Source organism: Castor canadensis, chromosome 2 (genome assembly GCF_047511655.1).
Source record: "Castor canadensis chromosome 2, mCasCan1.hap1v2, whole genome shotgun sequence".
Classification (NCBI taxonomy): domain Eukaryota; kingdom Metazoa; phylum Chordata; class Mammalia; order Rodentia; family Castoridae; genus Castor; species Castor canadensis.
Genome location: NC_133387.1, coordinates 55653120 through 55680239, shown reverse-complemented (window position 1 = coordinate 55680239; position 27120 = coordinate 55653120). Strand labels below are relative to the sequence as shown.

The 27120-nt window shown below is 36.4% G+C and overlaps 2 protein-coding genes across 6 annotated transcripts in view; one reads left to right on the top strand and one right to left on the bottom strand.

The window, feature by feature from the left end:
- Grm3 (glutamate metabotropic receptor 3) overlaps window positions 1–14979 on the top strand; it is a 210993-nt gene extending 196014 nt beyond the window's left edge. For 2 of the 3 annotated variants that reach the window (XM_074064860.1, XM_074064858.1), the window contains 2 exons: window positions 635–809; window positions 14420–14627. In XM_074064860.1, coding sequence (XP_073920961.1) covers window positions 635–809; window positions 14420–14493 — 249 coding nt within the window. In that variant the 3' untranslated portion in view covers window positions 14494–14627. Of the gene's footprint in view, window positions 1–634; window positions 810–14419 lie in introns of all 3 variants that reach the window. The other variant, XM_074064859.1, reaches the window with a different exon arrangement.
- Window positions 14638–27120, bottom strand: part of Elapor2 (endosome-lysosome associated apoptosis and autophagy regulator family member 2) — a 205424-nt gene continuing 192941 nt past the window's right edge. For all 3 annotated transcript variants that reach the window (XM_074064857.1, XM_074064855.1, XM_074064856.1), the window contains exon 22: window positions 14638–22374. In XM_074064857.1, the coding sequence (XP_073920958.1) occupies window positions 22315–22374 (60 nt within the window). In that variant the 3' untranslated portion in view covers window positions 14638–22314. The remainder of the gene's footprint in view (window positions 22375–27120) is intronic.

The window sequence follows — 27120 nt, the reverse complement described above, 5'->3', positions numbered from 1 at the left end:
GTGCAAGTCTAGAAAACACAAAGGCTGATGGTGAATATGTGATGTATCAAAATTCTAGGAAAATGTCAACCAAATACATGAAAGAAATAATATCCCAAAAAAGTTTATAGTGTCCCCTCAACATTGAGTAGGAAAACTAGCAGTGGAAAGGCAGAGTTCCCAGCAAGAAAGGGAGATGGGAAAATATTGACGTCCCAAATTTTTTCTTAATTATTTGTTCATAATATAGTGAACCTTAAACAAGCCAAGTTCATTGGTGGAAATCATCAGCAATCTGGCCTCTTTATCATATAATATTTACTATTTAAGACTCAGACTTCTGTGGTTCTGCATAAATATCATTATACCAATATAATGTAAACCAAAAAAAAAAAAAAAACAAGAAAATCCATGGGAAGTCTTGGCAAGCATTCAGGACCAACCCACACAAATGGTGCTTGCTTAGAAATCTTAAACAATGTGCCTATGAATATACCAAACAGAAAATCCAATATAATTACTGTATTGATTTGGTATAATAAGAACAGAATTGACACTGATTCTTTCTCAATTTTGTCTCATGTCAGTGCTCTCTTTAGTTGACTATCTGATTGAGTTTACAGCTGGACACTTACTAGTCAACATTTTCTTGTAGGTACAGACAACAACCATGTGCATCTCTGTTAGCCTGAGTGGCTTTGTGGTCTTGGGCTGTTTGTTTGCACCCAAGGTGCATATCGTCCTATTCCAACCCCAGAAGAATGTGGTCACACACAGACTGCACCTCAACAGGTTCAGTGTCAGTGGGACTGGGACCACATATTCTCAGTGTAAGTATGGAACTTATCCCTGACTCTTTCTCATGTAGCATCATAGTGGAGACCAGGCTCAAGGACACAGGTACTGTGCTAGGTGCTAAGGATACAGTAGAAGGCAGAAGATACAAAGTTTCTGCACTATGTACAATCTGGCAAGAAAGAAAGACATCCAACCCATAACTTTAATTAGGATTTTTGATCCTGTTGTGGAGTCAGATAATCTGATCTCTAATCTTGTTCTGCATTCAGTTCTATAGGTTACCTTAAGCAAGTCCCTGTCTCATTCTCTGCTTCAGTTTACTCATCTAACTAGAGAGCTGGATGAGACTGGTGTTCCATAAAGTATGTTCTATGTCCTAAATTGCCCTTGGAAATTTAAAGCAGCGCCTCTAACATGTATATGTTAAATGTTTTGAGAATCTTTACAACAAAAAAGCCTGATTATTTTCTGTGTTATTAGAACTTCTTAAGAGTATTTGGCCAAATTAATACGCCATGAAACACACCCTGGAAGATGATGGATTAGATTATCCTATTTCAATGACATTTTTTTTTCAACTGAGAGCTAGCTAAGAAGCCAGAGGGAACTGGAGGAGTCTAGGATACTTCTCCAGCCCAAAGTTCTCTTCCCTACTGGTCTGCAGATATCTAAAACACCATCCTTAAAGAATCTGTGATTTAATATTTTCAGGTTTTCTAAAGCACAAATGTACCTGAAGGGGACAGCCTTTTAAGCCACTTTCAGTTAATTTGTGGTATGCAGTAGGAGAAATTAGTTGACAGAATGGTGAGGGGGAAGAAGGGGAGTAGAGCCACAAGGAGAGAAGGAGGACTGGAAGTGACAGAGACAAATGACTACTTCAGAATTTTGCCTCTAGTCAATTAGAAAAGATACTTCAAAATAGCTCAGCATCACAGGGTGAGCAATCACATTAGTGCCTCAATTTGTCCAACAAAGTACAACAAATTTAATAGGGCAACTCTTCTCCCCGCAAACAGAGGGAAGACTGACAGGCTGGGAGCATGTGTTCAGTGAGGCACAGCTGTAGGCTGCTATGAGGGGGGGACTTACTATCTTTCCAGCTAAATTCTAAGGTTTCAAAATAGTTGAAATATTCCAGGGTATTGTAAAATAAAGAAACATGTTTATTTTTTAAGTAAACAAACCTCTTCTTTAGAAGTCCAACTGTAACAAGTACAGACAAGAAAAAAACTGGCAACATAAAAACAATAATAGCTAATAGAAACTATCATTTTTTGAGTGCTTTCTACATGCTGGTAATTGTGCTAAATAACTATATATGTGTGAATATGTATGCTATATTTTATTTAATATTCACAACTCTTTGAGGTAAAGAAACCTGACCAGGGTCACATATTTTAAAAGTGGCCAAATCAAAATTTAGGGTCAATACATCTAATGTCAAAGCTAGTGCACATATCCACTCTACCTCCTGCTGCCTTTCCCAGAAAGCAAGCTGAAAGAGTTCCCATGACACTAGGTTCTTTGCAGGTTTACAGGGAGAACAAAGAGAAGGTTACCTTAGTGAATGCAGGACAAGATACATATGGGCTCTTTTGACAGCTCAAAGCACTAGGTTGTTATTAGGACAACTTAGCAACATCTTTAAGTCTTCCACAGACCTTGTTCAACCCAAGCTTGCATAATTCAGAAATGGCAGCGTTGTCTAATACACGTACCAGGAATTAATTCCTGAAGGAATAACAAACGCACTTTACTCAGTCAAGTCTCTTCAGAAATATCCATTTACACAAAAACAGTGTACTGTGACTGCTTAATGGACCTGCTTACACTATTGCTTAGTGTGCTAATCAGATAGTGACCTAATTAGTACTTCAAGATAAGGTATCTATCTACCAACCTAACATTTTTGGACTATTTGTCAGTGAATTTTAAAATAAATTCTCTTTAAAAAGGTCTAAATTCACACCTCATTGTTTCATCAATTTTACCCTAATAAATGATCCAAATCAATGTAGTATTATGTAACAAAGTGAAGAATTTATATAATATCCATGTGCTTTAAAGTGCACTAGTAACAAATACACTCATCTATTACTAATAATTTTGTATCATTTATTCAAAGTGGTTTTATATTTGTGGATTCATCCTATTCTCATGAGTATCATATATCACAAGTTTTATTCTATAGGTAAGAAAATTGAGAATTGAAGTTGCTTCTCAAGGATATACAATGTTTCAAGAGTCAAGAGTTGACCTTGGATTTCCTGACTTGCAGTTAAAATCTTTCCCATTTTAATAAATTGGAACTATTGTCATGAAATTGATTCATTCATTCAATTCTTGAGTGCCTACTATATATCACAGATTTCTAAATCCTGCCTACACAGTCATGACTGAGAGAGTCCCTGGCCTATGAAGCTTAGTGTATAGGGAAGTGTTTTGTATACTGTATATAAAGCATAACACAGTAATAGGTCATGAAATTTATTTGGTGTGTTTGACCACTGTTTTACAAAGAAGATAGGATAATCTTAGGATACATTGCATTCAATAAAGGTTAGTCATACAGAATGAATCATTAAGAGGTATGTGTAAATATGTATGTATGTATATACTTATGTACATACCAGTTTCAGGGAAAATGTATTTATTACTGAGAATCACAGGGAAGAAATTTGAAAGCCACTGGTCTGTAGAATGTAGTTCTATGTGTGAATATGTTACTGGCCCACTGTGGTAAGAATTTAAGTTAACCACTCAATGTCTTAGTACTCATTTCCTCCGTTATGTATTAAGGTCAGTTTATATCCATTTCTCTCGTAAATACTGGCAAGTATGTTGCTTTATAAATCAAGAAAAAGCTTTAAACTACTCTGACTTCATTAAGTAGACCATAGATTTTACTTAGGTTGTAGTCAGTCCTCAGGATCCATAGGTTTTGAATCCTCAGATTCAACCAACTCCAGATCAAAAACTGCATCTGGAGCTGGCACAGTGGCTCAAATAGTAGAGTGTCTGCCTAGCAAGTGTGAGGCCCTGAGTTCAAACCCTAGTACCACAAATAAATAGAAGAAAATAAAGTAATGAACAAAATAGATTGTTTACAAAAAGCTGTATCTGTATTGAACATGCACAGAATTTTTCTTGTCATCATGCCCCAGAAAAATATAGTATAACAACTATTTATACTGCATTTATACTGTACTGGGTATAATAAGAATCTAGAGATGATTTAAAGCATATGGGAGGATATGTGCAGATTATATACAAACAGTATTCCATTTTGTATAAGGGACTTTGCTCAGATTGGGTAGGAAGTGAGGGTGCTGTCCTCCATAGATACCAAGGGATGAATTTAACTTATGCCTTTCGAGTAAGTATCATGCTGACACTTTATTCCATTGGATGGTCATTACTGATATTGCTGATTTTGGACTTATTCTCTCCAGAGGTAAAAGTAAAACTACATGTATAGATAAGAATAAGCTAGAATAGCACACATTTAGTTATTTATTCTTGCATAACAAACTTTCCCATAACCTAAATGGCTATCTCATGGTTTTGTATGTCAAGGATTTAAGGTAAGGCTTGACTGGGCAGTTCATCTGCTTCATGAGGCTTTGCTTGGCATCCATCCATGGTTTTCTGCAGAGACAGAGCTGACCTGCAAGTTCACTATAGTTTCACTCTTGTTCTTGGCCCCTTGGTAGGAAGCCTGTTCATGTGGGCTCCTGCTCCCAGAGAACATGCTCCATAAGAGACAAAGTGAATACTGATCCAGCCAAGAAACTGATACAGGATGGTACAGGATGACAGGTGCCATATTCATTTATCAAAGGCTATGATAGATCCTGTTCAGGTTCAAAGAGAGTGACATAGACAACCTCTCAAAAAATCTGTAGCCATTTTCATCATGCTATACTCTCCAAATCCTAAACCAATCCAGTAATGCACTCTTCATAGATTACAAGGGCTAGGAGGTGCCACACTAATTTCCAGTTCATGCCCTAGCAAATATACCACATCCCTCTGAAGCCTAGGTTAGCCTTTTCATAGCAGCTGAGATGGTTAACAGAAGAAAGGATGTTGATACTGAGTTCTTAAAGTTTCTCCAGTAAGATGAAAAAGCAGAACGAAACTCACAAGTAAACATGGAAAAAGGAACATGATTAAGGACATCTTAGAAAACTCACCATCTGAGAAATGTTTTACATATTGCTGTGTATACAAAAGCAATTCAAGCTGTGTCAAATAATTATATACCATGAAAGTCAGAATAAAAATAAATGAAACTTTAACATTTCTCCATTAATTATACCCACAAGTAAATGATTTCCAAATGTTTGCATACAAAAAATAATCTCTTTGAAATAGATATTCATTGGCCCTACTCACAGATATTCTGATTGTTGTGGTTTGGGGCAAAGGCCAGAAATCTGGTTTGAAGCAGATAACCCAGCTGGTTTAATGTAAGTGGTACAGGGAAAAATTTTTGAGAACCACAACTTGAAATGTCCTTGTGTACTTAATCCACTGGTACCACTGCATGGCAGGGAGGTCTTACTTGACCTTCAGAGAGGAAACAGGCACTGAGTTCAGAGACATTCAGTGGCATTCTACCATTCTTGGCCTCATGATGGCAATGGCCATATACCAACAGTTATTCCCAAACTCTCCAGGACACTTCCCTCTGGGAAGGCACTTCCAGAATAGAAGTACCTGATCACTCAGAAAACATTTACTTAAACTGGACATGTGCCTTCCAAGGTGACTATAACTTAAACCTTGACAACTCATCCTTACAACGCTGCTCCACCCCCGTACATATAAGCAAAAGAACAGAGGTCATTCTTTATTCTGTTGTGCTTAGAAACAAAGGGGCTTCTCAGAGCTGGTTCCCAAAGAAAGGCAATCAAGAAAATACGCTGGGAATATAAGTGGAACTATATGATACTGAAGGAGACAAACCAGATGTACACATGAAGTTATACAGCGCAAAAACCTACAGGAGCCATGCGGGTCAGAGTCCTGGCACTAGTAAGTTTGGAATCAGCTTAGTTGAAGGAAAGAGGTGAGAAATTAAGTGTGCCCCACCGCCTGCAGAGTAATTATTGCTCAGACTTGGTCATATGGGATGTGTGTTTTGCTCGTTGTGATCATTTAGATGTATGTATGTCATTATCATTATGATCAGCCCAGATTCAGGTCCTTGAGGAGTTTTAGAGAGATAGAGATTGATTTCCTTTGCCCAAACCTTACTTAGAAAGCCACCTTCCTGGGCATTAATATGTGAACTGCTCAATTAATAGAAATACTCCTTATTATACATATTTTCACATTATAAAGTAAAAGTAGTGGTATAAAATTCAAGTGAACAATCTTCAAGAGCCATGGTGTATTCTTCCACAGATCTATAGGAATAAAAGGTAAGCACCCAAGGAACAACTTTGTATTTATCAATGGTCAAGCCTTTGAAGATATGCTAGTGAGCAGAGAGTAAGTCACTGCTGCAGTCTGAATATGACTTTATATGCTGAAGTCTGACTATGACTATTTCCTTTGTAAAGGAAAAAATAATGCCCAAGTTTCTTGTCTACATGGCAACTCCAGAAAAACAGCATCATATGCCTACACTATGAGTTCAGGGAGTCTCCTAATGACACTATGGACTAGCCTGACCAGGAAAATTAACAAGCTATTTGGTAACAGACACTGAATTGAAATTCTTCCTCACCATAGGCAGGTGTATAATATAAACATAAATCTTCAATGGACAATGTAGAAAGACCCTGGAGCATTCAGAAAGTTAAGCCATCTACTTCCAGCAAAGTACACCCAATATATCCAATTCTAATAGATGTCAATCCATTTTTCACTTTGAAAGTCCACAAAATTCCCAAGAACTTCAATCCATGCCTTTCCATTTTCTCCCTCATTGGTAATAGAAGAATAGAGTCTCCAGGCATAATAGGTAATCCTGCATGTATTAGAAAACTGATATTTTGTACCTCTCCTTCCTTCTATTTAACATTGCTTTTGTTTTGCCTCACAACTGCTCCTTTCCAGCCCTTAAATTATTTTCTTTTTACCTCTAATATTTTTCTAAGTTCTTCCCCAAGCAAATATAGCCCACTTCCTATAATAACAGTGACCACAGAAACTAAAGCTGGAAGCGTTGCTAAGGATCATTTATTCTAGTAACTACATTTCCAGATGAGAAAACCAGAGCCAAATCTATGAGCTACTTTAAGGAATTTGGTATCTGAAGTAATAAATGAAATTCTCAAAAGCTGCTTGATGACCCCCTGGCCTCTCTGGATTTTTTGCCTCAGTTAATTTAAAAATTCAATCAAGTGACTATTCTGACAATGGGAAATTTAGCATCTGCAAATTCAATGATTTCTTTAAGTTAAAAACTTTCCCTTCAGGTTCACACCTAACAGGATTTTTTATATAGAGAGATATATATGTATATATAGAGATGTATATACAGATATATATGTATATATACATATACATCTATATATATATACACATATATATGGATGTGTGTGTATATATATATATATATGAAAAAGACCGTATCTGAAAAATAGCTAAAACAAAAAGGGGTGGGGGCATGGCTCAGGGAGAATCTGCCTAGCAAGCAAGAAGCCCTGAATTCAAGACACAGTCCTGCAAAAAAAAAAAAATATATATATATATGTGTGTGTGTGTGTGTGTGTGTGTGTGTGTGTGTGTGTGTGATTTGATGAACACAAATGTAGGAATATTATTAGTAGTGACTGGCTAAAATGTTTATGTCCAAGACATAATTTCTCAGATTAAGTGGTCAAGTATCACTTTCTTGAATTAAATTATATTGTATATTTCTACCTTCAGTACTATACATTTGAATAGGATGCAACAGAAAGAGTTCCTAAACCAGAGAGTTCAATATTATATAAGAAATGACTAGAGGCAACCACATTTTCATGTAACCCTAAATTTATTAGATGTCTTTGGGAACATGTTATCATGCTCAGAATTGTGTAGCTATGCTAAACTTTAAAAAGGAAATATGCATATAATCAACTATTGTCATTACTTTGGTTTCAGATGCCCAATATCTTAGAACAAAGTAAGCAAAAGAGTGGGTATAATTTATTTTACTCAATTTTTCTTCCTTCTTTTTCATGTTAAGTTGAATTCTTTGGAGAACAACCTTGAATGGAGAGATTTATGTGCCTGTAGAGCATGAAAAAAGATGGCAGGCGGCGGGGCGGGGGGTAGTGGCATACTGGTGTAACTTTGGAGGAAGAGGGTCTCATTACCAAGTAAATGGCAAATGAACCTATCTGATATGGCCAATCTTCAGTTCACTCATTCACTGAAGAAGCTTTTTTGAGCCTACACTCACCTCTGAGCATAGGTAATGTGGTCATGAATGAAACAAATTTTACATTAACTGTTCTTGCCATTCTCATTGGGCCATAGGAGGGAGCACAAACAAACCAATAATCCATAATATATCAGGTGTTGATAAGTGATGTGGAGAACTTCATATGGAGAATGGACAAATCAGGCATAATGGGGATGGAGAGAGATCATTTTTTATAGAGTAGCCAGGGAAGGCCTCTCTGATAAAACATATGAGCAAAGACAGGAAGAAAACAAAGGATATGCATCATGCCAAAGGAATTACATTCTAGGCAGAGGGAACAGTAAATACAAAGGCCCAAAGTTGGCAGACACCAAAGAATCAGTGTGGCTAGAGGAAAATGAATAAGATGAAAATGACAGCAAAGACAGAACAAATCATGTAGACTTTGGAGGTCATCATAAGGACTTTCACTTTTCTGTTGAAAGAAATGAGAAAGCACCAGAAGGGTTTCATTAGAGTTGTGGCATGGCCTGACCACTGTGGCTGTGTGGGCAGATTACTGACATAGGGAGCAGACAAGGAGGTCACATTGGAGATAATTTCATGGTCCAGATGTTGGTAGCTCAGACCAGGGAGATGGCAGTGGAAACTAATGAAGTGCTTAGAAGTTGTATATAATTTGAAGGTGAAAATAACAGGATTAACCCACTAGAAAAGACTAACACCTGACCTAATTGTCTTAGAGTTTAACACTCAGCTTCAGACTTTGATCCCTAGGCATAGAGGCACACACAGTTCACATTATTTCAGCTTCAGGGTGAATGAGGTGCGATCCTTGAGTGAACACCTGTACATATTTGGACAGAAAAGAGCATGCTGAGCAATTAAGAGGTGGAAAGAAGAATGGAGAATCAGTAAAACAGTACAACATTTATTGAGTCATTTCATTTACCAATTGGTACTTATTGGATATCATTTTGTATTTATTGAGGGGGTAAGGAAAGTAAAATGACATGATTGAAAACATGATATGGTAACAACAGAATGAGTTAATTGAAAACCAGGTGAATTTTCTGATTTGATAATTAAGTTATATCATGTGTCATAAAAATAGTATACAACATACCTTCTTTCCATGAATCTTGTCTCATAAGAACAGGATTACTGAATGAAGAAAATCTTTCTTTTATATAGTACTAAATCCACATTTAGAAACTAAATCTTAGACTTGTAAAATTTTATCCCATAGCATAACAAATATGATCTAATCTTAATCTACTATTAATAGTCTAAGACAATTACTTGAGTCATAAAGAAGAAACTTTTTCAGGCCATCTCTCTGGTTTGCTTGTTTTTGTATTTTTGGAAAGGGGTTTGCAATATAGCATGCTGGATTCAAACTCACCAACCTCCTGCCTCAGTCTCCTGGGTCCTGGAATTATAGGCATGCACCACACTATGCCTCTTTTGTCTTGATGAATTCTCTGTCTTCTACTGTGAAATCTCTGAGTTAGTGAGACTATCAAACCAGTGACTACTAATGTCATCATATTCCAAGATCATATATGTTGGTCATCAAATGAACTTCCTCTGGAATGGGACAAGTAAAATTTAAGATGATGAGTAAGAAAAGAGATCAATGACAAAGAAGGTGGGTAAAGCAACACACAGCTGGTGGAAAACAACCATATATTAAAATACCTACACAAGTAGATATTCTGGGAAAAATTATTTGGGGTCACCAGAAGTAAGGAAATGGAATAGATGGGGGCAAACTGGAAAGTCTGGTCTGTTAAAATGTTTGTTTTATTTTCTTCTGAATGTGATATATTACAGAGTTATATTAAGACACTGATTCTCAGGAACTAATCCCTGCCATTAAATTGACTAACAGATTTTGCACCCATAAGAATCCATTAAATAAATATGTTTAGCATTGATTGATGTTGCAGTTACCTGATAAAAGTAGTCATTTTCCCCAAAGTCTGAGCATTACTAGTACAAGTGAAGTGAATTTCACAGAGCGAGACAAAGCTGCCACTTGCTGCATTGATCTCCAATGCTTCACCAAGTCTGTGAAGTAAAGTGTGCCTTTTAATGGGTGTGAATTGCCTTTCTGTGATCAATAGTGAAACTTATGAGATCTTTTTCAGCTATCTTCCGTATTCACTTTGAATAGCCAAAAGTACCACCACAGACTAGAGTAACTAACAACTTCTCACCCTAAGTCACAGGAAAGCCAAAAATAAACCTGCATGCCTCTTATTTCTGGCAGAAAGAATGGTTATAGAAATCTGCTTAACCGCACTTAAGAAAATGGGCCAAACTCACACCATTAAAAATCTCATGAGAATTTCATCAGAATAATAGCAAAAGCTCATCACAAACACACACACATAAATGTTACTACTTTGTTCTTCCACATATTTTACTACCTTGGGGAATAGCAGATGGGCTAATATGGGAGGCATATATAAAATATTTATGAAAGGCAAAGTAATTGAGATAGCAAACTCATAAAACAATAATTTCCTCTACTATATTCAGCAGCAATATGCAAAAATGAGAGTGTTTTTACATAATAAAATGCATTTGCAAAAGCTACAGATGAAATAGTAAAAGAGAAACAGAAAAACACAAGTTAGATTTCCCTTCAACACTAAAAGGGGTTTAAGAGAAAAAAAATACCTGCAGAAAGAGACTTGTGGGTGTTTTTGTTGTTATTTCTTATGAAAGGGTCTTAAACTTGTATTATCTTCCTCACAAAGATTCTGGCATAGGGTCTTCCCTTTAGTAACCAGATACATAACTCAAAGTTCTTCTATAAGCTTACATAATGATTTCCAGGGGGTACATAGTCGAAGACTATTTTCAACCATGCTGCTGCCTTTGCAGCCCCTACACTTTCCACTTAGTCAAAACACACCCAATTTTAAAGAAATTAGAATGCAGTAAGAAAACTAACTGTAAGAGTGCACTTCAAAGAACATAGTTACATCAAGTTCTATGCTAGGATGGGGAATAGCAGAGTAGGTTTCTGAAGCAATCTCAAGAAATTAAGTAGAGAGGGTATTAGACTAGTCCAAGGTACACAGGAGCATTTGCATAGCAGTCCTTTGACTTACCTCCATGACACATCATTCCTCTTCAATGTCTGAAAATGAAAAACCTGCCCAGAAATAATAAAGCTTGATCCTGGAAAAGATAAAAGGATTAGTCAAAATGTCTGTGGAAGGCAGGAGACCTGCCTTGGGGAGCTCACAGCCTGTACCAGTTCTCTTTACAAGGATAGTTGAGGAATATTGCCTCAATGTCATTTGAGAAGAACGACCCCACCTGTCCCTCAAACAAGTCTACCTCACAAAAGCAGATCATTCCTTCTTAAAATCTCTAATGAGAGCCTCTTAAAACTAATAGAAGTTCTCATTCTTTGAAATGCAAACATTATTCAATCTTTCTGGAAGTATTTACAAAGGGTCTATTCATAGCCAACACTAGAAATTAATAATGTAACAAACAAACAAATCCCTTGCATAGTTTCTGGTCAATGGGATAGATACTAGCAAAAAATAATAAGCAAGAAATAAAAGGCAACAACAGTAGGCTAGGCTGAGTTTTAAAACTGTGTGATGTGACAGCAAGCAACTGACTGGCTACTTAAGTTGAGGTGGGCTGATGACAGACAGCCTTTTTAAGGAGGTGATATATCAGATGTGGATGACAAAAATGAGCCAGCCATGTGATGATGAGAGAGAACATTCCTGGCAGACATGATGTCTGCTAGAAGCAGACTTGCTTGTTTGAACAAAGCAAAAAGGGAGAGAAAACATGTGAATAAGGTGAACACAGAAAAATAGGCTGCAAATTACATTGGTATTTCTAAGCCTGAGGAAGAAGTTAAAGCACAGGGGAAAGCTGTCGGAGTCATGAAAGAAGGTGATTTATATTTAAAAACACATCCATTCCTTAGTATTCAAGGAGGATCCCTTAATGGACCACCATTCTTCAAGCCCATGGGTGCTCAAGTCCCTTATATAAAATGGTATAATCCTTTTATATAACCTATGCATATCCACCAGTATACATCATCTCTAGATTACTTACAATACCTAATACAGTGTAAATGCTATCTGAATAGTTGATGCTGTGTTGTTTAGGGAATAATGTGAGAAAAAAAACCTGCATGTGTTCAGTGCACATTTTTCTGAATATTTTCATCGTGTGGTTTAATCTGTGAACACAGAACCATAGATACCGAGGGCTGATAGTAGTCTCACAGCTGAACAGAAAATCAACAGGAGCTATAGAAATAGGGATGTCAGGAGTGCAGCTGCTCGAAAGATCTTGGTGCAAGATGGTGGATGTGGAAATGGAAGTATTTGGATGTACAGACAGAGTTGTTTGGACCTGATGGTAGTTTTGCCCTGGGTGAAGGGATAAAGAAGTAGTGAAGCACTAATTTTAGACTTCTGGTTTGGGTAAGAAAGGAAAGCTATGTGGGGGAGGTTATACAATCAAGAGTTCTGAAGAGTTACTGAAGAAAGGAAAGCTATGTGGGGGAGGTTATACAATCAAGAGTTCTTCTTTGGACACTGATTTTTAAATGTCTATTAAACATCTATGTGAAGATGTCAACTAAGCACTGGATACAAGGAGGCTGTAGAAACAGCACATACTAAGTGGTCTTGAGTAGTCTCCCAGGTTTTCAGTGATCTGTGTTTTGAACTTTTTACCTTGTGTTTTCTCTTACCTTCCCTCACTTTGTCAATGCTGGAATTATATAACATATATGAAAATACTTTGCAAAGAATGAAATTAAGTGCTCACGTTTGAAAGTACTATCACAACCACTTTCTATTGACTGTCCAGCACACACTGTTAAATTCTTCTTCATTGTTGAAGTTTCAGAAAACATAATTTTTGCCAGTTTTGCCCTCAAAGATCTTGCAGCTTTCAATGGACTCATACTGGAAAGAAAATTAAATATGGTCTTAGCAAAAGTAAAAGAAAAAACTAAAAGAGCCTGTCACATAGCTTCAGTCACTTTAGGCAGCCACACAAACTTGACTTCAGAGGTTTTCTCATATACCTACTCAGATTATAAATGTGAAAAGGAAGAGCTTCAGTTTCTCTAGTGATGGACATGCTAAAAGACTTCAGTGCCCCAAATATGATGAATGCTTCCTCAATGAGTGTCTCATATCTCAAATTTCACAATTAGTTTCTCTTTTGTGTTTAAATAAATTCCTATGCAAAATATTATGTTATGGGGAAGAATATATCCACTATCAAACCTGAACACTTAAGCATGAAATTAGTTCATATGTCCTTAAAGAATGGGACATATGACTGGTTAGTTTGATCTGTGGTCAGGTGGCCCAGACTATCAGTTCTTGTAGGTTAGAATATATCCAGACAGACCAGTGAATGTGAAGACACCTAACAGTTAATGTATGGCCATCACTTTAACCTATTCTCTTTGATACATGGTTTTATTCCATGGGGAATGAGGTTCCTTCCTTTTGTCCTTATTCAGTGAAAATAGAAGGCATTAATAATTAAATAAATACAACTAATCTATAGCTAGATTTCACATAAAAACAAAAATTTTTCCAATAGCTAATTTTCAATCTGGAAAAACTAAGTATCATAAAAAGAATGAATATACATACCCATATTATGCACACACCATGACACTAGTGTCACCAATAAGGGCATTGTCCCTTTGGAATGTCTTCTTGGAATTATTAGAACTGAAACTCCCAGCACCCTAGCCCTCTGTAGCGTTTCACTGAGATTATGCAACATAAACAAGGAAATTGTATCAAACCATTCTCCAAGGCAGAGGAGTTCACAGATGACTCAGGGGACCCCAAAAGAATCATCCCTGACCAGAGAGAACTAAACTCATTAAAAGTATTGAAAATAGGAAATAATTTAGCAACCTATAAAAAACGGCAGTGAGCTTTCACTTTTGCACATTGTGGTTTAACCAGTGTATAGATTATTGAAGCTTATATTCAACCTACAAGAGAGTTTTCAACAATGATTATGCTTATCAATTATCTTTCTAATATTTGTGACATTACTGAAGGTACGTTCCAGGATACAAACTAATTTTGGGCAGAAAATATTTAGAAAGTTGACCTACTATAGCATTAAGCCTTAAGCACTTTCCAAAGACAAGGTTAAATGACTTTTTAGCTTAATTTTAACCCAGTGTGGGATTAGCCGTACCACTAACTAAGTTTTCTGTACCACTTTGTTTTACAGCCTCTGCAAGCACGTATGTTCCAACAGTGTGCAATGGACGGGAAGTCCTCGACTCCACCACCTCATCTTTGTGATTGTGATTTGCAGTTCAGTTCTCGTGTTTTTAGACTGTTAGACAAAGTGCTCGTGTGCAGCTCCAGAGTATGGAAACAGAGCAACAGGACAACCCTAGTACCTTTTTTTAGAAACAGTACAATAAATTATTTTTGAGGACTGTACAGTATATAGTGATGTGCTAGAACTTTCTAGGCTGATTTTAGTGCCCCTATTACTAACAATTCCCCAGAACATGGAAATAACCATTGTTTACAGAGCTGAGCATTGGTGACAGGGTCTGACAGGGTCAGTCTACTAAAAAAAAAATATGGTGGCAATATTAGGTAACTTTTTTTCCTATGAAGTTTTTTGTAGGTCCTTGTTGTAACTAATTTAGGATGAGTTTCTATGTTGTATATTAAAGTTACATTAAGTGTAACAGATTGTTTTTCTCAGTACAAAATATAAAAGCATCTGTATTAATGTAAAGATATTGGGAATAAAACCTTCAAGGTTTTCCAGCATGGTGGTTATGGTTTGTCTTTTTTTAATCACTCAAGATAATTTGAATATGCAGACTTCAAGTCATTTCTACTTTTAACGTTGGAAGAAAATTGTCTTACTGTACCTGTCTTCTCACATCCATACCCACTCTGAACTCAAGCTGTAACCCTATCAGGGAGTTGTGAGCAGATACACACTTCTTTACAGATTGCAATGACCAGAGTTTGACTGGCAGTGACATAAGAAATGCAATTGAGTGGTCAGATAACAATACACAATTTGGTTTTCATAGGTCATGTCTGTTTAACAGCCCAGAATTGTCCAACTGAAGCAAAGAGAGAATTCCTATATACTGAATTATAGAGACTGTGGTCTGTCAGGAAAGGTTTGATGACTTTGGTTTCCAAAAACAACCTTTATCACTAGGAAAAAAGACTAGAAAGCATTTTGCAATTCCATTGGAAATTCATTCTCACTATTCATAGCTGAATAAGTAAGATATCTTATTTTTTGAATTCCAGTGCTTTTCCATAGTCACAGAAACAATGCTCAAGCACATAAGCTTGTCACTACACTTAAATATTTTACTAACATAAAGAGGCAAATAGGAAAAGTATGGGTCAGCTAAAACTGGTTTATTCTTACCAAATACTATCCTATTTCTGTTAACCTTTTAGTCACAAATCATTTAGTAGTGTAGGAAAATTTACTGGGAGCACCTAATCTGCCAGGTACTATGGATCATTTCCTGTTGCTGATGTGGCTTAAAACAACAAAAATTTATTCTTTGGCAGTTTCTATAGGCTAGAAGTCTGAAATTAAAGTGCCGGCAGGGCCATAGTGCCTCCTAGACTCCAAGGAAGAATTCATTCTATTCCTCTAACTTCATTGGGTTTTGGCCACATCATTTCAGCTCTGCCTCCATCTTCTCATCATGTTCTGTCTTATCTTCTGTATATCTCTTAAAAGACACTTGTCTTTGGATTTGGGACCACCTAGATAATCTGGGAAGATCTCATCTTGACATTCTTAATTACAACTTCAAAGGCCCCTTTTCCAAATAAAGTAGCATTCTTAGGGACCAGGAATAGGATGTAAACATAATTTTGGGGAGGCCACTATTTAGCCCACAACAGAAAGATGAATAAGATGGAGTCCCTGCATTTTTTAAAAAAGCATAAAGACTAAACAATATTTTAATGAGATGACTGTAAGCAAGGCAGAAAGTGAGAAGAAAGAGAAGAACAATCAAAGATGAAAATTTGACTAAATAGACAGGGCTTGAAATAAGGAGGATTATACTGATACTATTTTTTAAATATCCCAAAATAACAAACAGATACATAAAAACCAACAGGAGTGGCCTTGAAAGAAAAAATGGAATCAGATATTAGAAATTCTTCTCTTTCTTCTGGATGCATTTGAATCAGCAATCTAATCAACTTAAAATCCACCAGTTGCTCAAAACAATGGTGCTCCCCAGTCCCTAAATTCTCATATTCAAATAGGGACTTCGAATTTGGGAAGTGAGTGGGGTAGATTGGATAAGAGATTCAAAACACTAAATGACAAAAGTAAATTCTGCTGTGACAGATACTGGTAGGAATGCCAGATAAGTGTGTTTAGATTGAGCATCTGTTCAGGATAAAGGCTGAAGCAAGGCTGATGGGAGACAAAATAAACTCAATCTGCTGATGGAATGTGACAGTCTAAGGAAGGCAATATCAGATAGGTTGTGCAGGGACACAGCTGATGCTTCAAACAATCAAACCAATCATGGATCTTTTAAAACAAGACAATCAGACTTGTATATGAATCATGTCTCACAGTTTTGAGGAATGGGTGTTAATATGTGCCCACTATAATCCATGCCTTGCCAGTATACTGAAAATACATTAATTAATAGCTCTTGCCATTTTTCTCCTTCCTTGCAAAAACCCTTGCTTCTGATGAAGTGCATCATTTAACATGTGAGCTCTGGAAATATTTTTTAATTCAAAATATGTATGGCAAATAGGTGCTATAAAATCTTTTTACATAAACTATTTCAAATAAATAGGTTTGAGCTGGTTTTTTCCCACATCAGTAACATTTCTTCCTTCCAGAATATAAAACTGGTTGAGCCAATCCATCTTTGCATAACTTCCAAACAAATATGTTTTGGGTTTGTTTAGGTGTTTTTTTTTTTTTTTTTCGCATCAGTGACAATATTTCATTCTTCCAAAATATAAAACTGAACAAATTCATCTTTGCATCCTGAACTCAAGGAACCCAAGTTAAATGATATAGCCTACTCATTATAAAAGAAACTTATCAGAACCTAACTATATGCTTTATTATTCTTGGTTTTCTGTAAGTTCTGAGGTGCTCTTTGTCTCTGTAGAAAAAATACCAATAGATTTTCCAGCTCATTCAAGTTTATCATGGTTAAATAAAACAATTCCTAGTTTTAAACCATGATGCAAACTGGCTTACAGACCACACTAAGGACCTATGTAAAGAATAGCTAAGAAAGGAGGTAATCTAGCCATTCACAGTCTTTGATTCCACTCTTTCTCTCAGCTACTCCCTCCTTTATTCGCCTGCCCACTGTGATAGTTTCAGATCCCATAGCTTTTCAGAACAGGGCTGTGAACAAAGCCAAGAAAAGTAAGATGCCAGGAAGATAGACTGTAACCAGATCGCTAAAGAAAAAGGTTCAAACCCATAGATAATCCATGCTTCTCTATGACAGAAAGTTTATATTTGCATAATTCTCAATGGTTTAACTCTTATTTGAAGTACAACCAATGGTACTCTGAAATCAGTTGTCTGACATAAAGGAAATACTGCTCCCCTCCAATCCAAATTTATCAAAATTCACAAGCTATTTTAAATGGAACACTATTTGCAGGATTAGTAAAATGAAGAAAATTCCAGCAAATTAAAAGCAGTAATGGAATATTTTATGCAAAGAAATTAAATATCAGTTTCTTGAACAACCAGTCTTTAAAAAAATCCTAAATGCCTTTTGTAGTTCTGTATGTCTTAAAATGGGATTTGGCAAATGTGGGAGAATTGAGGTGTGCCCTTCCTGACAAATGCAAATAATCAGGAGACCCTCTCCAGTGCCAGATCTCCAGCACCATGCTGAAGCTATTTTTATGCATCAACATCCCCTACATCCATATGGTTGCTTTAAATGATCAGTATGTGAGATTGAATATTATCTCTAAATCCAGTTACCTTAGCAATAAATGTTATGTAAACCTCAGTGAGAGAAGACTTTAAAATGCATTTTGCTGATTTACTTTGAGCCCCTTCACTTTCTTTAGTTTTATCACTTGCCAATTAATACCTGAAGTGGAGTCCCTGAACTACAAGCACAACTCAGGAGACTGTGACTTCTTGTCTTTGAATAGGTAACTAAATCATCTGGGACATGTAGAGAGTAACTTTCTTCTTGAACATCTCAGCAGATGTCCTTTGAAGTGTTCTAAAGGAAAAAGATCCTGTGCATACAACAGATTCTTCTGACCATTTCTGCTTATGTTGGATTACAGTAATCTAAACCAGTGGTCAGCAAACCTTAACCATTAGGCCAAAGCTTAGCCCACCTCTGTTTTTATAAAGCCTGTGAGCTATAATGCATCTACATTTTGTAAATAATTAGAAAACATCAAAAGAATATTTCAAGATGTGGAATTTAAGTGAAACTCAAATTTTAGTGTCAATAAGTAAAGTTTTATTGGAATTCAGCCACACTGAATTTTCTCATTGCCTGTGGGTGGTTTCATGCCACAGTGATAAAACTGAGCAGTTGTCACAGAATCCAGTGTGTCCCAAGAACCAAAACATGTATTATCTGACATTTTACAAAAAGTTTGCTGACCTCTGATCTAGAAAATTGTAATAGTAATACCAATTAATACTGATTGCAATATTAAGGAAATTTTTCTTTTTAATTCTTCATTCCTAGTTTAAGTTTTACTTCTTTTACTTGCAATCCTAGAATGAACTCATCTAAATATGTTAAACCAAAAGAAAATCTAGTAAAAGCATAATCTCTACCAAGTTACTGCAAAGGTGAAATCTGTTTTAGCTTCCAACAGATGAGTCAGATGTTGAAATTTTTGAAAGTTTGTGCTCCTTAGAGACTTCTTATTTGGACAACCTTAATGTAGACTTAGGTCTGTAAACCTGGGATAATATCTATTGCTACTATAAAATAAAGGTGAGGGAATTTTGGATCTGCTGAAGATCTTTTCTACATATCATGAATATAAAAAGAAATTTTGAGCAATATGTTCACTTTAAAATGTCCAGTGAAGTCATCTCCTTGCCCTAACCCCCAGGAAATTACTTTCATGAGAAAAAGAAAATATTAGCCTCTCATAAGGAATGACTATGAACCATAGGAAGTAGTACTATCAGTAGCTATCAAATGATGCTTGGCCAGATGGGTCTTGAAGAAGCCCAAACAGCCATGACCCACCACTGAGAACCTGGAGATTCCAAATGGTCAGTGACAGCACCCACCCAAGCAATTCTTCCACATAACCAATTGAAACCACCTTTTTTACTTTGGGAAGAAAAATAATGACAAAAGTCTACACAAAAATACTATGAAATATTTTTAATCCTTGGAAGGATTTGATTATTAGTAACCAAAAAAGGGAAAAGTCCATAATAAAATTTAGTCTTTTAAATCAAGTGAACACATATCAAATTGCTCAACATTGTTAAATGGCATAATATAACTTATCCATAGAAGACATGTTCTCATCCAGTGGAAAACTGACTTAAATATGTTTTGACAAAGTGCTAAGAGATGTTATAAGCGACAGTCAATTTAATGAAGTATTTAAGGCTTCAAAGTATGCCTTGTAGAAAAATAACAAACAACATCTTTTTCTACCACTTAGAGGGGAAAGGAACAACAAATGTCAATTAAAAGTCACAGAAACATAATTAATTTGTTTATGCTTTTCAACATTTCACTGAGCTTTGCAAAGGCCAGACATAAAACTAAAATGAATTTTATAGTCAGAATTGGTCTGAATATCTTCCTTATAATATTCTATATTTCTTCAGCTTTTGGAATAAAATTGCAAGCCACTGGAATCCAAGAAAAAGGCAGCTCCTTTCCAAAGATGGTATTGTGCTGACAAAATCTATTTAACATCTAAAATTAGAAATAAAATAAATAAATTCTTCAATATCAGCTACATTTCCAGAGTTCATTAAAATTTAAGGCATTTTTGACATTTCAGAAATTTTAGTCCAGTGACAAGAGAGGAAAGAAGCTACCTGGGAGCAAATCCCAATTATCTCTATGGCTTAGAACATACATGTTGAGCACAGCAGAAGATGAAGGGAGAGGTGACAGGTGCCTGCAGAAACTTTCTGACTCTTTCCAGTCTAAAGGACTTTGCCAGAATTCTTCTGAACAGGTGCATTTCAAATGTATTTTCATTCTTCTGGTTAAATTTTGATCAAGATGGGGAAAGACCTGCCAATACTCTGTTAGCGGGACAAAAGTGAGCAATGCCAAAATAATTTCTTCTTTATAAAAAATTCAAGAAATTAAATGCAAAAGAATTTTTATGCTACATGGCATTCTCCTTGAATCCCACAACAAACAATAATGCAATTTCACATACACCCATATGTTAACAGTAGAGACATACACAAAACAAACATTCATTCAAAGATAGCAAAATTGGCTAGTGTTTCACCCACCAGCCAATAAACACAATTATTCATTTTTCCCATTTTCCACAAAAATAAAGACAAGACCACCTGCAGTATCAAACATTGTAAGTCATACTTCAATGAACTGTCTGGGGCCAAACACTGAGCAAACCTTACCCATGTGCCTTGACTCTCTCTGCCAATCACAAGTCTTTTTAAAACTCTGGAATAGGATCTATAAAGATTACTGTTTATTGGAAACAAACCAGAGCACCTTAATCATCAATGTCCAGGATACTCTCCTCTTTCCAAGTTCTAAAACAAATTTTACACAAAATTGATGAAATCCATCTTCAAACTTCTTTCAACAAATAATATCCAAGTCATGCTAATACTACTAATCCATGATTTAAAACATCACAATTTTCTGGATCACTTTTGAATATGAACAATACTTATTTCATAACCGCTTATGGTACAACCACATTTTTAATGTGAATATAATTAATATGCATTTTCCAAAAATGAATTCCTGCCTTATTGGCTTAAAAAAGTTTTCAAGAAAGGCATAATCCTCAAAGTCTTGTAGCAAAAAAATAAACAACCATATAAAGCCAGGCATGGTGGTGCACATCTGTAATCACAGCACTTGGGAGGCTGAGTCTGCAGCCTGAGCTACATAGCAAAACCTTGTCTCAAAATAAATAACCATATAAACTCTGGTGCTTGCCATGGGATAAATGTCCCACTGACCCTCCTGAAGACCATAAACTTATGCCAATACCTTTGTACAATTATCTATACTTAAGGACAAGAATCCTGCTTTCTTCTTCATGATTGTAAGTGGTTTGATAAGCAAGTGTTCTCACTTTTTATTCTTCATGCACCATACATACACTGTTGTAAGCCCTTGGACTTTTAGGATAATGCCAGCTTCTTTGTATTAATGGAAAGTCATGGTTTCTCCTTGCCTTTCTTTGTTGTTAAGTTTCCTTCAAATATTCAGTCTCTTCAGACCAGTTCCAACAAGGATGGAATTTCCAAGACTATTATAAATTAATAACCCAAGCACATATTAATTCTTCCTAAGATGTTACTGACAACTTAGACTTCTGAAATTAAGAGAAAGTACCCTATGAAAAAAATGAAAAAAATATTGTCTTGAATTGCTTATGATTTTTAATAGAAAATATGTTTTCAGGTCTGTTGGGAAAATAAATAATGGGAAATAAAATTGTTTTTCAAATCTTTCTCAAAATACAAACAGAGACAAGACATAAATGAATCACAAGGCATATGCTCACATCTGCCCTCCAAAGCACTCTCTTCTGTAGACATTATAAAGAATAAAAGTTACCTATTAATTATATGGCATGCATCATCAGTGCACTGGTGGGCTTGAACTTGTTTTTTAGTTATGTGTATATACAGATAAATCTCTTCCTGAGTTAAGTTTCGTCTTCTGGTGAGACCCAAATCATCTTTCTTTCCGTTGTTTGGCAAGGTCCTTGACCATGTGATAAGGCAATCAACATTTCTACCTCCTTCCCTTCTTGGCAGTATGGCCCTCCCCTCTGAGATCACCAACATGACAGGTGTGAGGACAAGCTCCAACATATGGTCCTGCAAAACTAGAAAGAAGCATCCTTATTCTTTAGTCTGAAGGCTACAGCACTGTCTCTTCATATATTAGGGGATCTTGAGGATTTCAGTTGCACAGATTCAAAATGGTCTTCTTTTTCCTAAGGAAAACATATTAAAAACAAAAATCAATACACTGAAATTTCAACAAAATTTTAGTATTTTATTTGTCCAAAAGGAAACTTCCAAAATTACTATCATCTTTGCATCTGCCACTTGTAATTAGGATTTTACATTTAAAGTAAGGTGGCAGATCAAAACAAATAGTGTGTGTACCCTGAAGGGTACTTATGATGTCCAAGCAAAAGACAGACAAATCCAAAATAGAAGCAAACACATGATCACAACAGATATCAGAAGATGTAGCTGCGATTCCTACAAAGAAACAAACCACTGAGACCCTCCCTGAGGGCACACCTGACCTTGGTACTGAAATTAGCGACCTTGCTATCCTAATTGTGAGCAAAGTAGAATTGACAGAAACAAGAAAATGGAAAGTAGAAATAAATAAAAACACCAGTAAGATACAAAATCATTTAAATTCACTGATATGACTTAGAAAAATCTTTTTCCCATTGAGGATATTAAACAAGTTATTTAGATAATGGATCGTGGCTCATATTATATAATACATTAAAATATAGGCTATTAAAATAGATTATTTTCTTTAATGGAGAAAAAAAGAAATAGCAGTATGGGTTTCACCTGATGTTTTAATTATTAAAGTTAGAAAATGCTTCCAAAGACCCCTGGAATGAGAACACAAAAGAGAACTAGGACTATTGTTTATGTGTCAAATACATATATATATTTTTTATTTTATTTTTATTAATTGCATGAAGGGGTTTCATTGTGATATTTACAACAAGCATATAAGGTACTTTGATCAAATTCACCCCATTCTATGCTACTCTTTCTTAATACTCCTCCTTTCTTCCTACTTTTTTAACAGTTTTTGGTGGGTTTCATTGTAGATTTCATATATATATAAGGTAATTCTATAATATTCACTTCCTCCCATCATCCTCTCTGTTCTCCCTCCTCCTCTAAATAGTTTCCCTTTCATAATCATTGCATATTATTGTTTCTGCATATGAGTAAAAAGCATGCGATATTTATCTTTCTGAAGCTGGTTATTCTTCTTTATGGCTGAATAATATAGTGAAAAATATGGACTGTGTGTTGTGCAATGGTAAAGCAGTTGCCTAGCATGAGCAAGGCCCTGGGTTTGATCTAAGAAAAGATAACGGAAGGGAAAAGGACAACTGGCAGAGTGCCTGCATTGCAAGCATGAGGTGGAGTTCAAAACCCAGTACTGCCAAAAAAATTAAAGAAAAGGGAAAGGAAAGAGGGAGAGAGGAAGGAAGGGAAGGAGGAAGGGAAGGAGGAAGGGAGGGAGGAAGGGAGGGAGGAAGGAGGAGGGGAGAAGGAAGGAGGAGGGAAAAAGAGTGAAGTAGAAAGGTAAAATTAGAAAACGACAGGAAATAGAAATTGAGTAGCTGTTGAAAAGGATGTTTGCTTTTGTATTTGCTTCCACTTGACTAGAAAAAAATCCAGGAGCTTTAGGGCTAGGAACGGGGGTCACTTAAAAAAAAATCAGAGCATAGATACCAACATATCACTTTTCCTGCTTTGCTGAGATGCTGCACTTCAGGGAGGGAAGTGCTAGTCAGTGCTCTTACACTGTAAGAACTTGCCTTCCAGAGTAAAGGAAAAGATGACTTACAATCTAGAAAGCTAGACAGACAGTAAACACACTTACTGCCTAGTATAAAAGATTTAGTTTCCCCAAACTATTGGTTTCTCTTCCACAGCACAGTCCATCGTGTGCACACATGTCATCTAGCCCCTTTACTCTATGGAAGTCCAGCCTTGAAAAACCAAAGAAAACATTGACATTTTGGCTCTTTTATTGCTATGAAAAATAAACTGTGATTTGTCTCTGACCCAGGAAACTTATCTTCTAAAATTTCCGTGAGCCTGCCAATTTGTTGGCTAGCAAGACACTGAAATGTCAAAACCAGAGCTCTGCACTGCTTTTCTAATGAAGATGTGAAATGAACAAGGCGTTCTGGAAAAGGATGAGTTTCACACACTGATTGATAAGATTTGAGGGAACAAGAATTCCCAAGATTCCATGGAAATTGGCAGCAAACATGTTCACCAAGTTCTGGTCGAGAAGGCAATAAATGATCCTTCAATTTACTGTCTGATAATAGGAATTGATAGGCAGAGTACTGGTAAGTTGACTAAAAAAAATACTGTCTGAACAGTGTTCTGGATGTTATTAATTCTCCTGTGGCAAAGAGATATCATCACTAATCTGGCAATTAGCATCAGAGTGCCTAGTACTAAAATTCATCCTGGAAGGGAAAGAAGATTCACTCTGTTTCAGATAAAAGTTACAAAGATGTGCACCTACAATGATTCTAAAAGGGAGAAGATAGAAATAGAAGATAGAAACTTATGGGCAGAAACCTGGTGAATCATTAGCATTTTGGCCGATTCACTTCGCAGAGGATGTGGCAGGACTCCATGGCTGTCAAGTAAGAACTGCAGCAGCTGGGCCATCTCAAGTCTCAGTACCTCTTGCAGTTTTCTAAGACAACTTTACATTCATTAAAGGATGTTCAAGGAATGGCCTCAGAGATTTTGTGGTGGTTCATAACTAAAATAACAGAGTTTTGGTTTTCTCTGGGAAATTTCCTTGAGATTAATTTTTATAGGAATATTTTGTGAGGCAATGACTACTATTGGGGCTCTTATTGCTCCAGATTCGGTTTACAAAGTGGAAGATCACTAGAGAATGGGAAACTGACCTAAAGGAATCTAGATAAATTAGTATGGAAGTTTTCCCAAGCCTTTATGTTAATACCAAGCATTAACTAGAGGGATGACAATACAACAAAAACAAAAACACTCTGGGTTAAGATGAATTCTAAGAAAATATGCTCCAATATGTAAGCCAAGCTCAAATCAACAAACAGACAAAAAACCTGCAGCCTCACACAGAAAGCAATCTCAATGTGGCTTCTGATTTAAGCAGTCCCAATGCTGAAGTAGGTGGTGTTAGTAATGATAATCTCACTATTCAACATAGGGCTTGGTTTTTGTTTTGTTTTGTTTTGCTTTGGTGGGGCTGGTTTGAACTCAGGGCTTCATGCTTGCAAAGAAGACTCTCTAATGCTTGAGCCACACCTCCAGCCCCAACACAGGGCTTTGAGTGGATAAAAAAAAAATGAAGTTTAGTTGGATAATAGGCAGTTGATAAAATTCATGAAAACAGAAACACATGTCAAAGTCCTGCTTGCTTTTAGAGACTGATTCCCTTTCTTTACTCTTAATCCCTCTGCTCTCTATGTACCCTGATTTCAGCATCTTCAAGGAGAAAGAAGATTAGCAGAGAAAATGAAAATTAGATATGCCCATCTGACATCTGAGTCTGCTAGGGAACCTCAGAGAGGGATTCTCAAACATGACTGTGGGCTGCAGGCACGCAAGGCGCCATTCCTACCTGCATCTGTGGGAGGAGTGGAACATGCAAATAATGGGTTTCTGCAAGTTTACAGCAGGGAAGGAAAAATAATGTGACCTTGTGAAGGGTTTTATGTGCCCATATAAGATACTGTTGTTATTGCTGCCATATCTGGATACACAGTAGCGTTTGATGTTAAATGTTTGCACCTCACCAAGTATAAGTGCTAGACAAAGTTCCTCCATCAAGAGAAGCACACATGTAAAGATGGGCTAGTAATGGGCCAGGCCTAGTGGCTCATACCTGTAATTCCAGCTATTTGGGAAACAATGATAGGAGGACTGTGGTTTGAGGTCAGTCTGGGCAAAAATTTAGCAAGACCCTATTTCAAAAAACAAGCCAGGTATAGCGGTCCATGTCCATAATCCCAGCTATTTGAGAAGCAGAGGTACGAGGATTTCAGGCTGAGGCCAGCTCCAGGCAAAAGCATGAGACCTTACTGAAAACTAGCTAAAGAAAAAGGGCTTGGGACAGGACTCAAGTTGTAGCAAGTATGAGGCTCTAAGTTCAAACTTCAGTACTGAAGAGAGAAAGAAAGATGGGATTCATGCCAAAAGGTGAATAATTATTATCTAGAATATAATTTTTCTATCTATCTATTTTTATAGTATGAGAGTTTGAACTCTAGGCCTCATGCTTTCTAAATAGGCACTCTATTACTTGAACCACTCTGCCAGCTTTTTTTTAATCTAGAAAATAATTCATTACATCATAACTTTCCCATTCTTTGGGCTATTGATGGCACCTCACCACTAATTGACTAACTCTAATCTCATTATATTTGCCCTTGAAATAAATATATATAGTTTGTGGCTATATGGACCATTTATAACATGCACATTTGATCACCAAAGCTATGAAAAACATGGGCTGAGGTAGAGATATTTAATGAACTTTCCACACTCCCTACCATCCTTTGGATGGCACATGGAATCACTGAGCACTGAAATAGGCTTCTCAGAAATTGATTCAAAAACTTCTGACTTTCTCCTTCACCTCTTCCTGTGTCCGCACAACTTAGTAAAGACAGTTTGGTCAATAGTATGGTTGTCCATGATTATGAAGGGGGAAAATAAGCATCTTATTCCAAATTCCAGGATTCTGCCTGACCATTCCAAGGCATAGTATGACCTTATTGACTCCACCTATAAGATGCCTGGGTACAATCTTTAGTGATGTCCCAGCCAGAAAGGAGCCTAGGAGGAGCAAACATAATTTTAATTTAACCACCACCTGTACTTTTGTCTCGTTGGATTGTCATGATTCTAGATCAAAAGGATAATGGCCATTTACTGACTACACTATTCACCAA